Genomic DNA, 12,205 nt, shown 5'->3' with positions numbered 1-12,205 from the left:
TAAATATAACCTACACATTAGCTATTCATAACTAAGAATACACATATTGATTAACACGCATATGGCAACACGTTTTTTTTTTTGCATATACTCATAGATACACATATGACAATGCCACGCGCTTTGCCACACTCTCAGTGTTGCTGCGAAATTTCAAAAGCCGTCAAAATGTTATAAATAATTGGCATGCAACGGCCACAGCGCCTTGAGGTAGGCAACACAAGTGAAATACAAGTGATACAAAAATATAATTTTAATAGGCAAACTACAAAAGGTAAATGCAATAAATCCGCTGTCGCCACTGAGCTCACGTTGTTGTAGTCATTTTGATTATTCGTAGTTTTGTTTCTTGTTGGTTTTATTGTTGTTTACAGGCAAAGAAAGTTTAGTTACATAGTACTTCACTGACGACCATTTAAGCTAGTGGCAGCGCTTGTTGATTGTTGATTTTTGCTGGTAATTGGTTGGTGTGAGACGTGTGTGTGGCTATGACCAGGGGAGGGGTTGGAAAAAAGGTCGTTGGGGGACTTAAGATCTTGGTCGAAAAATGGTATCGTCGAAAGTTTGTGCGCTGGGTGAACTTCTTGAGAAAGTTTGAAGAAACATTTGCAGTTCGGCAAATTATCGAAGGAAAGCTCCAAATCTGCCAGGTTTCATAGAGATAATAACCCTTTTTTTAAGGGAATTCCGATTATTAACCTCTCAGTTTATCCGACTATGAAGTTTTACTAACTTGGAACACTTGGTTGGAAAAAAGGTCGTTGGGGGACTTAAGATCTTGGTCGAAAAATGGTATCGTCGAAAGTTTGTGCGCTGGGTGAACTTCTTGAGAAAGTTTGAAGAAACATTTGCAGTTCGGCAAATTATCGAAGGAAAGCTCCAAATCTGCCAGGTTTCATAGAGATAATAACCCTTTTTTTAAGGGAATTCCGATTATTAACCTCTCAGTTTATCCGACTATGAAGTTTTACTAACTTGGAACGCAAGACCGACCCCATTTTTCTTGGAATCAATCTCTAATGATACCATAAGTATCATTGGGAGAAAACTCGAGGCTTATTTTATCCATAAGGATGAATTTCGGAAGCGTGTCGACAGAAAGAGATTATAAATATAAGAGTTCCGTACTGAAAGACCACTCTAGCTTAAAAAAATACCAGCTATAGCAGAACTTCGCCTCGGGTTCTGAATTAGCACCATTATGGGCTAGTCCCAAATCGGGTTGGCGTTTCAAGAAGCACATGCTCAAGGCCTAGTGGCAGTTCCCTAGCTTCAAGTACTTCATTTTTTCTCTTTATTTTTTTTTGGGGGGGGGGGGGGGGGTTGTGGTGTTTCGCGCACACTATAATAAAGCCTAAAGAGTTTCTAGCTGGAGAAGGGAAACCTTATGAAAATGAAATACCCGAACAATCAAAATGTGCAGTTCGGTAAATTTGAAAAGAAATATCCCAGGTCTGTCCAGTTTTAGAGAGCTGATATGCCATTTCATGTAACCTTAATTATGAACTTAGCAGTTTACTCGACTATGAAGTTTTACTAACTTTGAAGAGAGGTTAGAACTTTTCATGGAATGGGTCTCTAGAAGATACTTCCAACTGTCTGAATATTTTTTTAACTTATGCACGTTTTCCGTTTTCGGATAGTCCGATGACAATATTTGTTGAATCATTCCAGTTCTGTAAGGTTTAAGAGATATCGTAAGCATTTTTTTCAATCTCACCCAGAATATGAGCTTAGAAGTTTATCCGACAATGAGTTTTTACTAACTTAGAAGAGAGGTTGGAACACGAGATCGATTCCACTCTTCATGGAATGCGTCCCTGGAAGGTATCTTTCACTGTCTAAACATTTTTAAAATTTTTCGGTTTTTTCGGGTGCAGACTTGCGCTTTATATTGTCCATAGAGACGAATTTCGAAGGAGTGTGTCGAAAGAAGAATGTAATAAACGTAAAAGTTCCACACTGAAAGACCTCTCCAGCTTCGAAGCGACATGCTTTATCAGAACTTCACTTCGGGTTACGAATTAGCGGCTTAAAAGTCTAGTCCAAAATCAGTTTGGCAGTTCGGCAGTTCCCGAGCTTCAAATACAACATTTCTTAATTTTGTATTCACTTTTCTTTAGGGGGTGCCCAACCTTGTACCCACCACAGCTGTCACTGGTAAAACAAATGTCGCGACTGTGAGTCACTCATGATTGGCTGTTGAATGCGTGCTGTTGCACGATTTTCTACATTATTTTAAGTACAAAAGTTGGGTGACCTTTTCGAAAATAATACTTGTGGTTGTAGTTGTAGTATATATGCATGTGGTATACGTGCAGGCAGGCAGGCTTATAAGCCCTACAAATTTAATATGCACATATACATACATACATATATATATTAAAATGTCATATGTCAAATGTATGCAGTTAGTCTTGCGGGTCTATGAAATTATAAGTTGGCGCATATGTTGTTTTAGTTTTATTTTTCTTAAAACACCAACCAACTTCGTCATCAATGAAATGGCAATTTGTCTCTTTATTGTTGCGCGTCAAACTTAGTTGTTGCTTTATTATGACTTCGTTAGCTGCAGGACTATAATGTATGATATAAATATAAACATACGAGTATGTATGTACGTTTGATGATGTGTCTGCCACCAAATGACATGTCCAAAATGCGCAACAAAAGCGCTTATACTAAATAGTATAAAGTTTGAGTTGCTGGGAAGGACATTGTTATTATATTTTTGTTGTTTTAGTGGCATTCATTCGCCGAACAAAAATGTTGTTTTTCGCAAATTACGGTTTATTCTAGTACTTGCTGTGCCTACGAACGGACGACAATCGTGATAGGCAACGCGAAGTGACAGCGCGAAGTCGAAAAAATAAGATTTAGTGAGTTCAAGAATAATAAGAAAAGCTAATAATAAAGCAAGAAATAAAAATAAAAAATAATAATAATTAAAATCGATAAAAGACAACCGCTAAATTAATCGATAAATAATAAAAAAGTTGAATTCACCAACTATAATAATACAAAGAGTGGGAGCGCGTGAAAAGTGAAGAGCGAGCGATCGAAACCATGTCGGACGACAGCATGGATGGCAATTTGAGCAGCAACACTTCGAGTCCCGAAAAACGTCGCTCGACGGTACCCGATATTTTACCACATCAACGCAGTTTCGAGAAGCGCTACAGTCACATGATACACAAGCAAATACTGGAGACGGGCGTGAATAAGGAGGCGCTACAGCGGCAAATCAATGCATATTTCTCTTGCGGTGGCGCTGGCAGTAGTGGTGCCGGGAAACGACAGGGGTCTACTCAGGAAGATGTGAATGAAAATGTGACTGAGGCCGCAACGGAAGGCGAGGAGCAACAGCAGCAGGAGAGCAGTTCAAAGCGTGCTGGAGTGGAAAGTAGAAAGACTTTGGATAAAGCAGAAACTGTGGATATTGCCGAATTGCAGGGAGCGAAAGTTGCTGGCGATTTGTAAAATCACTTTGTACGGTTATTTGTATGAAGATGCATATGTATATGATGAGCCGCCGTTTTTTGAGAAAACAAGTTAAGTTCAAAAAAAAAGTATTGAAATTCCAATATATATTTTTTGAATACTTAAGTAAACATTTTTTTTTAATTATCTTGACTTGCTACATTTTTGGATATTCTATTTCGAATTTCTGAACTTGTCAAGATTTTCTTTGAAGTCTTAAGTTTTAAGTTTGAGATAGTATTGAGTATTGAAATTGTAAAAAATATGTTTTTAATATTCCATCGGTCCAATTTCACTATTTTTTCAGTAAAAATACTAAAATCTTGTTGTTTTTACTTTGACAGCTATCCCTCTAGGATATTCTATAATTGAAATTGAAAAAAACACTTTCTTTAGAATATGTTTTTTATGCATTTAAAAAAATATTTTAATAAGATATTCTGGTCTTTAAGAATAATTTTTTTTTTTAATTTTTAAATCTGTTTGTTTTCTACTTTTAAGGTTATGAAACAAAAAAAATTCTGAATGCGCGAAGTAATTGATACTTATACAATACATATAGTATATTAGAGTCTAGCTCAATTTTGAAAATTTCGTCTAAATAAAGCTTTACATATAATCATTTTCGTAAACTAAAAGCAAGTGTTTCACTTTTTTGTTGTAAACATATGTTGTTGTTGTAACGGTTATATAGACCTACTTGAAACGACAAGCACAAATCAATTATAGTCGAAGTTATCGAACGGCAGGCCCAGCAAATAAGCTGTTTCGACAGGTTCGGACCAATGGGAGAGGTATGTTAGTTGGATGGGGTTAATTGGGCATGCAAAGAAGTGGTTAGTGTCATTGCATGCCGGACATATGTTGGCTATCTCGGGGTACAGTCTGGATAAGTAGGAGTTTAATCTACTACAGTAGCCAGAACGAAGTTCCGCGAGGGTTACTCTAGTTTTGGCGGGGCAGTTCGAGCTCGGTGTCTGAGTCAAGGAAGGTGTAAATAGCTTATCTATAAATGGCCTTCAGTGCTTGTGGGTAGTCAAATGCGTCCGTAATCCGGGCGGTAAGTGCAAGACGTCGACGTATTTTAGGAAACACTCTAGATGGGGATGAATATTCTGGGAGGCGGCTCAGCTTCCAGCAAGTGACTGCAGGGTTGGTTACTGTGAAAGCATTCCAATAGAAACTGCTTGGTGAGCAATTCATTATGCTCCTTAACAGGCAGCATATAGGCACCGTTGTGTAAGTGCTCGACCGGAGACATCAAGAGACGACCTGTGACTGTCCGGAGTGAAGAGTTAGGACAAGTCTGAAGCGTCTTTAAATATATATCACGATCTCTTACTGCACCCAGGCGACTCTCGAACTGTTTGGAAAGTTATATTTCGATCTATCGTAGTGGGAAACGCTTTATAATTTTTATTTCCAATATGTCCGATTTGTTAAACCGTATAACCCAGCACAATTGGGAGCCGAAATGTATATGGTAGAATGAATTTTCAAATGTCTATATTTTCAGTAGAAAATTTTACCTTTTAACTAAAGCAATCCTTTGAAAAAAAAAACGAGGTCCTAATATACATAGGAAGACATAACATAAACATTCGGAATTGGGAAAGGGTGGATCTCGATCTCAAGCAACACGCCACTTTTAACCTCTATAGGAATTAACTAGGGAGCTATTATATAATTCCAAATCCACTTCAACATAGACAAATCAACAGCAAACCAAATGAAATCAATTGCCGTCACCACATAATTGGTAGACCAATTATACCAAGACCATTTGTTGCCACCAAACAAACATACCTACATACGATTGCATAGCACAGTAGCTGCGTTAATCAAACTTGAAGTGATATTTGTCTGCGTTATTAACCTTTCACGCACTTTTATCGACTCCCAGAGCCCACACAAGCGAATACTCAAGCTGTCGACCGAGATGGATGAGGGTAAAATTGATTGGCGGGGGTGAGGAAATCAATTAAACAAATATAAGGTGGATATGTATGATTGTACAGATGTATGCTTGCATATATAAATATATAAATAAATTTCAGCACAGCACATCGAGCTCTAGAGTCAATATTATAAGGTATGTGGTGCGGGCATTTCCGTACCGTACAAATCCGGTGTTGGCAGTTCATTTGTGTCGTGACAGTAAATCGAATCGGAAAGTGAAGTGCTTATGTCGAGTGGTTGGACATAATGAAACGGACAGTGCTGTAAGAGCGACATGGTCAGCTACTTAAGTGTGGACAGTTGTGGAGTGAGAGAGAGAGGCTTTAAAAGTGGAAGGAGGGAAGTCGGAGCGGGGGTTACACGCAGGATGCGAGCAACTGGAGGACGGTCGATTGTACGAACTTCTGTTTGCATTTGGCAACACTTGAACGCCTCAATGCCATACAAACCAAGTGCAGCCAATTCACTGAAAACACCAACACACAAACACACACAAGCACAAGCAAAGGCTCGCACAACAATGGCGTTCGCATTCAAGTGGAATTGATGCATTGAAATCGGCATTGGCGACAGGATAATAAGGCGGGGAATGGCGTAGAATTCGTGTGGTTGGCGCATAGCGTACACAGCAGTGGAAATAGCTCAAGTGACTGGCATTACAAATTCATAGCATAGTGGATGGTTGGAGAAAGCGTTTGAAAGTATTTTTCTTTTCTTTTTTTTTCTACTGCGTAAACATGTGGGTAAAACGAAAACGCCGCTGACAAAGCAACAAGTGGCTGCGAGTGCAGCTAATGCCGTTACAAGCATTTGGCGTAAAGGAATTGCTTGCGTGAAAACTTTTGGATTCTTTTCTTCTACTTTCTTTTTTTTATATTTTCTTTGAAGAAATGTCTTCTCAAAACTGTTTACCGAACGAAGAAGCGCAGGAAGGTAGGGGAAAAGTGTGTAAATGTTGTTAAATGAGTGGAAAGTGAGTGTGAAGTGAACTTTTGTATTTTGTACAGTGTGTAAATGCTTGAAGAAATGGAAAAAAATTAAAATAATGTGAAAAACAACAAAAAACGTTAACTTCGGCTGTACCGAAGCTAATATACCCTTCACAGGTGCATTTCTTTTAGACACATAGTTAGTTTAAGCAAATCTAAAGACGTAAGTAAAAAAAAGAAGACATTTTACTAATTCTTTTTAGCCGGGTTGTTTGCTAGAAACATTAAGGTTATTAGGTAAACCGATCTGAACAATTTCTTCGGAGATTATATTATTACCTTAGGCAGTAATCCATGTCAAATTTCGTGAAGATATGCAGTAAAATGCGGAAGTTTTCCATACAAGCCTTTGATTCCGACCGTTCGGTTTGTATGGCAGCTATATGCTATAGTGAACCGATCTGAACAATTTTTTCGGAGATTAAATTATTTCTATGAGCAATAACTCACACCAAAATTCGTGAAGATATGCAGTAAAATGCAGAAGTTTTCCATACGAGCCCTTGATTCCGATCGTTCAGTTTGTATGGCAGTTATATGATATAGTGGTCCGATATCGGCAGTTCCGACAAATGAGCAGCTTCTTGAAGAGAAAATAACATCTGCAAACTGAAGGACTAGTTCGTATATATACAGACAGACAGACGGACGGACATGGCTAAATCGATTCAGTTCAACATACTGATCATTTATATATATACTTTATAGGGCCTCCGACGCTTTCTTCTGGGTGTTACAAACTTCGTGACAAACTGTTGCCTACATTTAGGCTTAGTATGAAATTAGAAGTCACACATTTAGAGAGATGCCCCGAGCAGCTTCTTCGAATCATAAATACACTCAAAATTTTGATATAGCTAGAAGAGGTTAGAAAGCTATAATTTGACTCAAACAATGTTTTAAATAAAAAATTATAATTCAAAATCGCTTGCCAATTTAAAACGGTTGAGAATTTTAAGGGTCATTATAAGGGTCTAAAAGAAATAGATTTCATTAAAAAATATTAAAGTAAACTTTAAATAACAAGCATGTAAAAATGATGACCATATCATTAAGACATCATAATTTCCATGGATTCATTTTGAGATTGTCAAAAATAATCTTCAATTAGTCAGACCCTACTGTTTCCACACCACACACCTCAACAAATAGTCACTCCTTGTCTATTAAATTGAAGCAACTTGTTGAAACAAGTCACCACAAATACGGAAGTCAATGTCAAAGCATTCAAAGAAGGCAATGCCAAGTGGTTAAACAAAATAAAAGAAAGAAATCACAAAAAAGAGAAAGTAAGCGATTTTTTTGTGCATTTGCAAATGATGAAAGAACATTGAAGAACATTCAGCAAAGAACAATGAGAGCGGTTGAAGGAAGTAAGCAAATGGCGAATAGTTTCTTAACTAACCAAAAAGTTAAGACTCACGCACCGGTAGAGGAAATGGCAAAAGTGCAAATAGCGTTCACTAAGTGAAATTAAGAAGAATTTTATGTAGGATAGCAAGTGAAAGACATTTATAAAGTAAAAAAAGCGTTTTTTTCCAAATGGCGTAGAGTGTGTGAAGTAGTAGACATAAATCAAATCGCAACCTAAATCAACTTAACGCCATCTTATGTAGCACTAAATTATTCGTTGACCTGTGAAACTACGCTAAACATATGTATGGAGTTGTAAATACATTCGTTTTCACTCGGCCAACTGCATAATAAAGTAATAAATAATGCTCGCATGGATTAAATTAATGGGTGTATTTGGTGAGGGTTGGATTGAGATGCTTCTAAGTACTTATGATAACTGGTATTCTATTTAATGGAGGTGATTTGAACCAAGCACTTAAGTTAAAAGTGTTTGGAAGTTGAGAAGAGAGAGAGAAAGAATTGGTATATCGGTGGATCGTAGCTACACGTTTTGGACTTGTTGACCATTTAGTGAAGATCTCAATTCATTAAGGATATTACTTCGAAAATATTGAACTGTGTAGTTGTCGACTTCGAAAAAACGCATAATTTTTCAAATATTACTTTTTCTGAAATTATTGTTCCCCGGAAAGCAATATTTACCATAAAGAAAACGGAAAGAAGTAATACTCGTTTAGATCCAGGTTAAATTGGTCTGGAATTATTATACCGAGGTTCCACCTCTATTTCCGACGAATAAAATGAAATAATAACGAAAAATTTGGAGCTTCCTTCCATTCAAACTATCAAATGGATCTAAGTTATGTTTGTCTGGAATTATGATATCGAGGTTCCAATTCTATTTCCAACGAAAAAAAAATATAATAAAAAACTCGGAACTGTTTGAATACAAATAGAGGCAGAGAATGGTTCCATAAACGATTCAATATTTCTCAAAAAGTTTGTTTTCTGTTTTTGTTGTGCTCTGGAAAACAATATTTACCATAAAGAAATGCGGAAAAGTGTCATGATCGTATTGATCTAGCTTATATTGGTCTCGAAGGTTATGATATTATGGTTCCAACTACATTTCCAACGAAAAAAAAGCGAGAAACTTGGAACTGTTTGAATAGAGAGAGAGAGATATAGAACGGTCACATAAGTTTCATCGATTAAGCATTTCTTAAAAAGTTGATTTTCTTAATTTATTTTCTGCCGGAAAGCAATATTTGCTGAAAATAGTCGTGATCGTATAGATCTAGAAGTATGATGTCCCAACTCTATTTAATACGAACAAGAAAAATAGTAACGAAAACCTCTGAGCTATTTTAAAAAAGCGAGAGAGAGAATTGCCCAATTAGCTCTATCAATTAATATAATATATATATCTCTAGGCTTGGTTCAGGGGACGAAAACCTTCTAATTCACAAGCTATAAAATTTCAACACAAATCATTTCACTGCTCTCCACTCATAATACATTTTAAAACCTCGAGATGAAATACAACATGTAAGAAAAAATCAAGTTAATAGCTGAGAAGAACCCCACGAATTACGAAGCATTAAAGCATTGATGAGCCACTAAAGGAAATGCGCAAGATAGCACATTCATTACATTAAGTGGTGCGATAATATTTATTTTCTGCTTACTTCCTTCTTCTACTTCTTACGACCACACGCCACCAAGATGAGACGTCGTCGTATTTTATTCATGACTTGGCAGCACTGCGTATGGTAGGTGGAGTAAAAATAAAAGTGAAGTAGCTGTAAATGCATAACGGTAAATGGACAACTTCCAGGTGATTGAGCAAAGCATTTGAATTGCTTAAATTACCGCAATACGGACAGAGAGATTGCAGAGAATAAATAAATTAATGCTCAATGAATGATGGCAATAAAAAGAAGAAAGAAAAGACACTGCATAACTAACACTACAACGACCCTTCCATCTCATTTATGGTACTCACCGACAGTGGTCAACAACATATTATCCAATAACAACGCAATGGCCACAATGATCAAGACGAGTTGTCGTGAGCCGCGCCAACCGATCATCCAATTCTTGAATGTGGCCCATGAGCCGGCGGCGCGGTAATCCTCCTGCCGGCAATGATCCGGCGGTGGTGGTTGCGGTGTCATATAATGGCGTCCTGGTGTCTTGATTGCTGCCGGATCTGTGTTGGAATTTGGTGTCGGTGTTGCTTGTGCGCCCGCTGCCGCCGCCGCTGTTGCTGTTGCGCCACCGACGCCAAAAATGCCAGCGCCTGCTTCGTTGGCATGCTGTACGCTGTTGTTGTATAGTTTGTTGCTGCCGTTCGGTTGTTGTTGTTGCTGTTGCTGCGCTAATCTTTGCTGTTCGCTGCTCCACTGTGTAGTCGGTGCTTGCTTGAAGGGATTCTTGCTGGGTGTATCGTGCTGGGCGGCCGTGCTGCTGCTCTTGTTGTGCGGTGCGGTTGCGGTCGTGTCGTTCAATGTTGTTGCTGTTGCTGCTGGTCCCGCTGTGGATGATGATGCCAAATGACTGGTGATGTGCGGATTGAAGTTTTTTGCTCCATCTCCAGAATCAGTCGATTGCATTGCGCCTCCCGCTTGTTACTGTGGAGCATAAGAGGATAACCAGAGTATGGGTGATTAAAAATTACAATTTAGAAATATTTAGATTTTTTAATGATATTAATGTCTGAGTTGTAATTAAATTTAATTGATTGCATTTATTTTTTTGTTCTCTGAAGACAAATATTTTTTTTAGGTCGCTCAACAAGCGGATTACAAAATCTTAACGGTACTCAATATGCTTTCGATTTTTGTTGTTGTTGCTTAAATAGAAATACATCAGAATTAAATTCCGAAAGCTGGAATCGAGTTAATACTTTCTCCAGTATTTTCGAGGTTCGAATTTGTCAGCCGTAGATTCAACTTTGAAACCTTCGATGATGAGTCGAATATATACTCTGTTTAGATTAGACTTGAGAGTTTCACCGCCGTAGCAATCAGACTCGAATTAGTTGTTGCCGTTGTTGTAGAGGCATAAAATATTACCAAAATAATTCTGAGAAATACTACCGATTTGACAGTTCCGTTTACGTAGAGCCGACTGTCGTGGGAACCCGGTCTGACCGGATACTTAATTCTGGTACCACGGTGAGTAGGAGCTTTCTTTGTTTGGAGGAGAGTGATCTTTGTTACTCAATATGGAGTTGCATTGCAACAGGGTGCCGGACCCAAAGTACGGCAGAGGTTTTAGATAGGCCTCGAACCTCACCAAGGTGGTTAGTGTGTTCATTCCACACGCTAATTGGTACCGAATAATGCTTTGCATATTCGGGGCGCTGATTATCTCATTGATTTGATCCGCTGTGTTTTTGAGCACCGTGAGGTAAGGCCGTCGTCGGCAGGTACTCACGTAAATATTGGCTTTAGATGTCGTGGGAACCCGAGTTAATTATAGATTCTGCCTTCTAACGGGTTGAAACTAACAGCTTATCAGCTTTGGGAATTCTGGTTATTTTGGATTACTTACGCCTGTAAGTAATGGCTGATGTGTATTAAACTAGTCTACAGATGTGGTTGTTACAGTTTTTGTGACCGATTACAAATCCCTGCAACTATGTTTTCGGAACAATTTTGTAATCTGTTAGGATTTCATATCGCTGTTTTTATTATCGCTCTTAGTAGCTTCTCTGGTATTCTCTCGCTCGAAGTTTTGGAGGGAATTCCAAAAGGAACTCGTCTCGGCAATCAGCGGTTTGCTCTGATATACTCGTATATGTCATGGAGAATTGTCATATGCTTTATATACCCAGTGAGTGAGCCCGTAATTTTGGTTTTTAGCAAAATTTCTCTCATTTTCCGCCAAAGAAAATACCAAGAGCAAGAGTTGCTCTTCATTGCAATCTTAATATCATGTACCCCTATATTACCCTTTATGTTATTAAATCACTTCTATTTTAGCTATCTGCCATTTCACTTAACCCAAGAAAATTCTATTTCACTTTCATATAATAACATTTATGTAATAAATCAAGCATTAAATATATTCGATATTCAAATGCAAATGAAATCAACGCCAGATAAAAGTAGATTACGAGATTAGAGGGGAATTTTTCGCTAAGAAATGTGACTACGACTAGAACAAAAATAAAGAGAAAAGCCAGTGAAATGTAGCAAAAAACAAGACGACACACAAATCGGATCATATAAAAGTTAAGTGGCTGATGAATGATTGCTATTTAGCCCTGAGAAAAGCACGAGGGCTCTCCCTCCGACGTAAGGGGTGAGGGAAGAAAGCAGTAGTAGAGAAGCACAAAATATGGATGTAAGTCTTACGTTGTAAGACTCTATAAGATATCGTGAAAATGTGAGTGTTTGTGAGGGGAAGGGGAG

At 37.9% G+C, this 12,205-nt stretch overlaps 3 protein-coding genes across 9 annotated transcripts in view; 2 read left to right on the top strand and 1 right to left on the bottom strand.

Moving 5' to 3' along the window:
* The window catches only part of LOC105210283 (protein lin-54 homolog), a 107,811-nt gene that overhangs the window by 46,600 nt on the left and 49,006 nt on the right, over nt 1–12,205 (top strand). The window lies entirely within an intron of this gene.
* Nucleotides 1–12,205, bottom strand: part of LOC105210279 (synaptic vesicular amine transporter) — a 61,655-nt gene that overhangs the window by 19,836 nt on the left and 29,614 nt on the right. For all 7 annotated transcript variants that reach the window (XM_054234076.1, XM_011181110.3, XM_054234079.1 and 4 more), the window contains one exon: nt 9,790–10,417. In XM_054234076.1, the coding sequence (XP_054090051.1) occupies nt 9,790–10,399 (610 nt within the window). In that variant the 5' untranslated portion in view covers nt 10,400–10,417. The remainder of the gene's footprint in view (nt 1–9,789; nt 10,418–12,205) is intronic.
* Nucleotides 1,352–6,992, top strand: LOC105210277 (uncharacterized). The gene has a single exon (XM_054234097.1). The coding sequence runs from the start codon at nt 3,067–3,069 to the stop codon at nt 3,478–3,480; it is 414 nt and encodes a 137-aa protein (XP_054090072.1). The 5' UTR covers nt 1,352–3,066; the 3' UTR covers nt 3,481–6,992.

The sequence above is a fragment of the Zeugodacus cucurbitae genome, chromosome 6 (assembly GCF_028554725.1).
Source record: "Zeugodacus cucurbitae isolate PBARC_wt_2022May chromosome 6, idZeuCucr1.2, whole genome shotgun sequence".
Taxonomy (NCBI): domain Eukaryota; kingdom Metazoa; phylum Arthropoda; class Insecta; order Diptera; family Tephritidae; genus Zeugodacus; species Zeugodacus cucurbitae.
Note: the sequence above shows the minus strand (reverse complement) of the source record. Positions and strands in the feature narration are given on the sequence as shown.

Excerpts from the sequence above, each read along its gene's own strand:
- LOC105210277 (XM_054234097.1), top strand. The coding sequence starts at position 3,067 with ATGTCGGACGACAGCATGGATGGCAATTTGAGCAGCAACACTTCGAGT.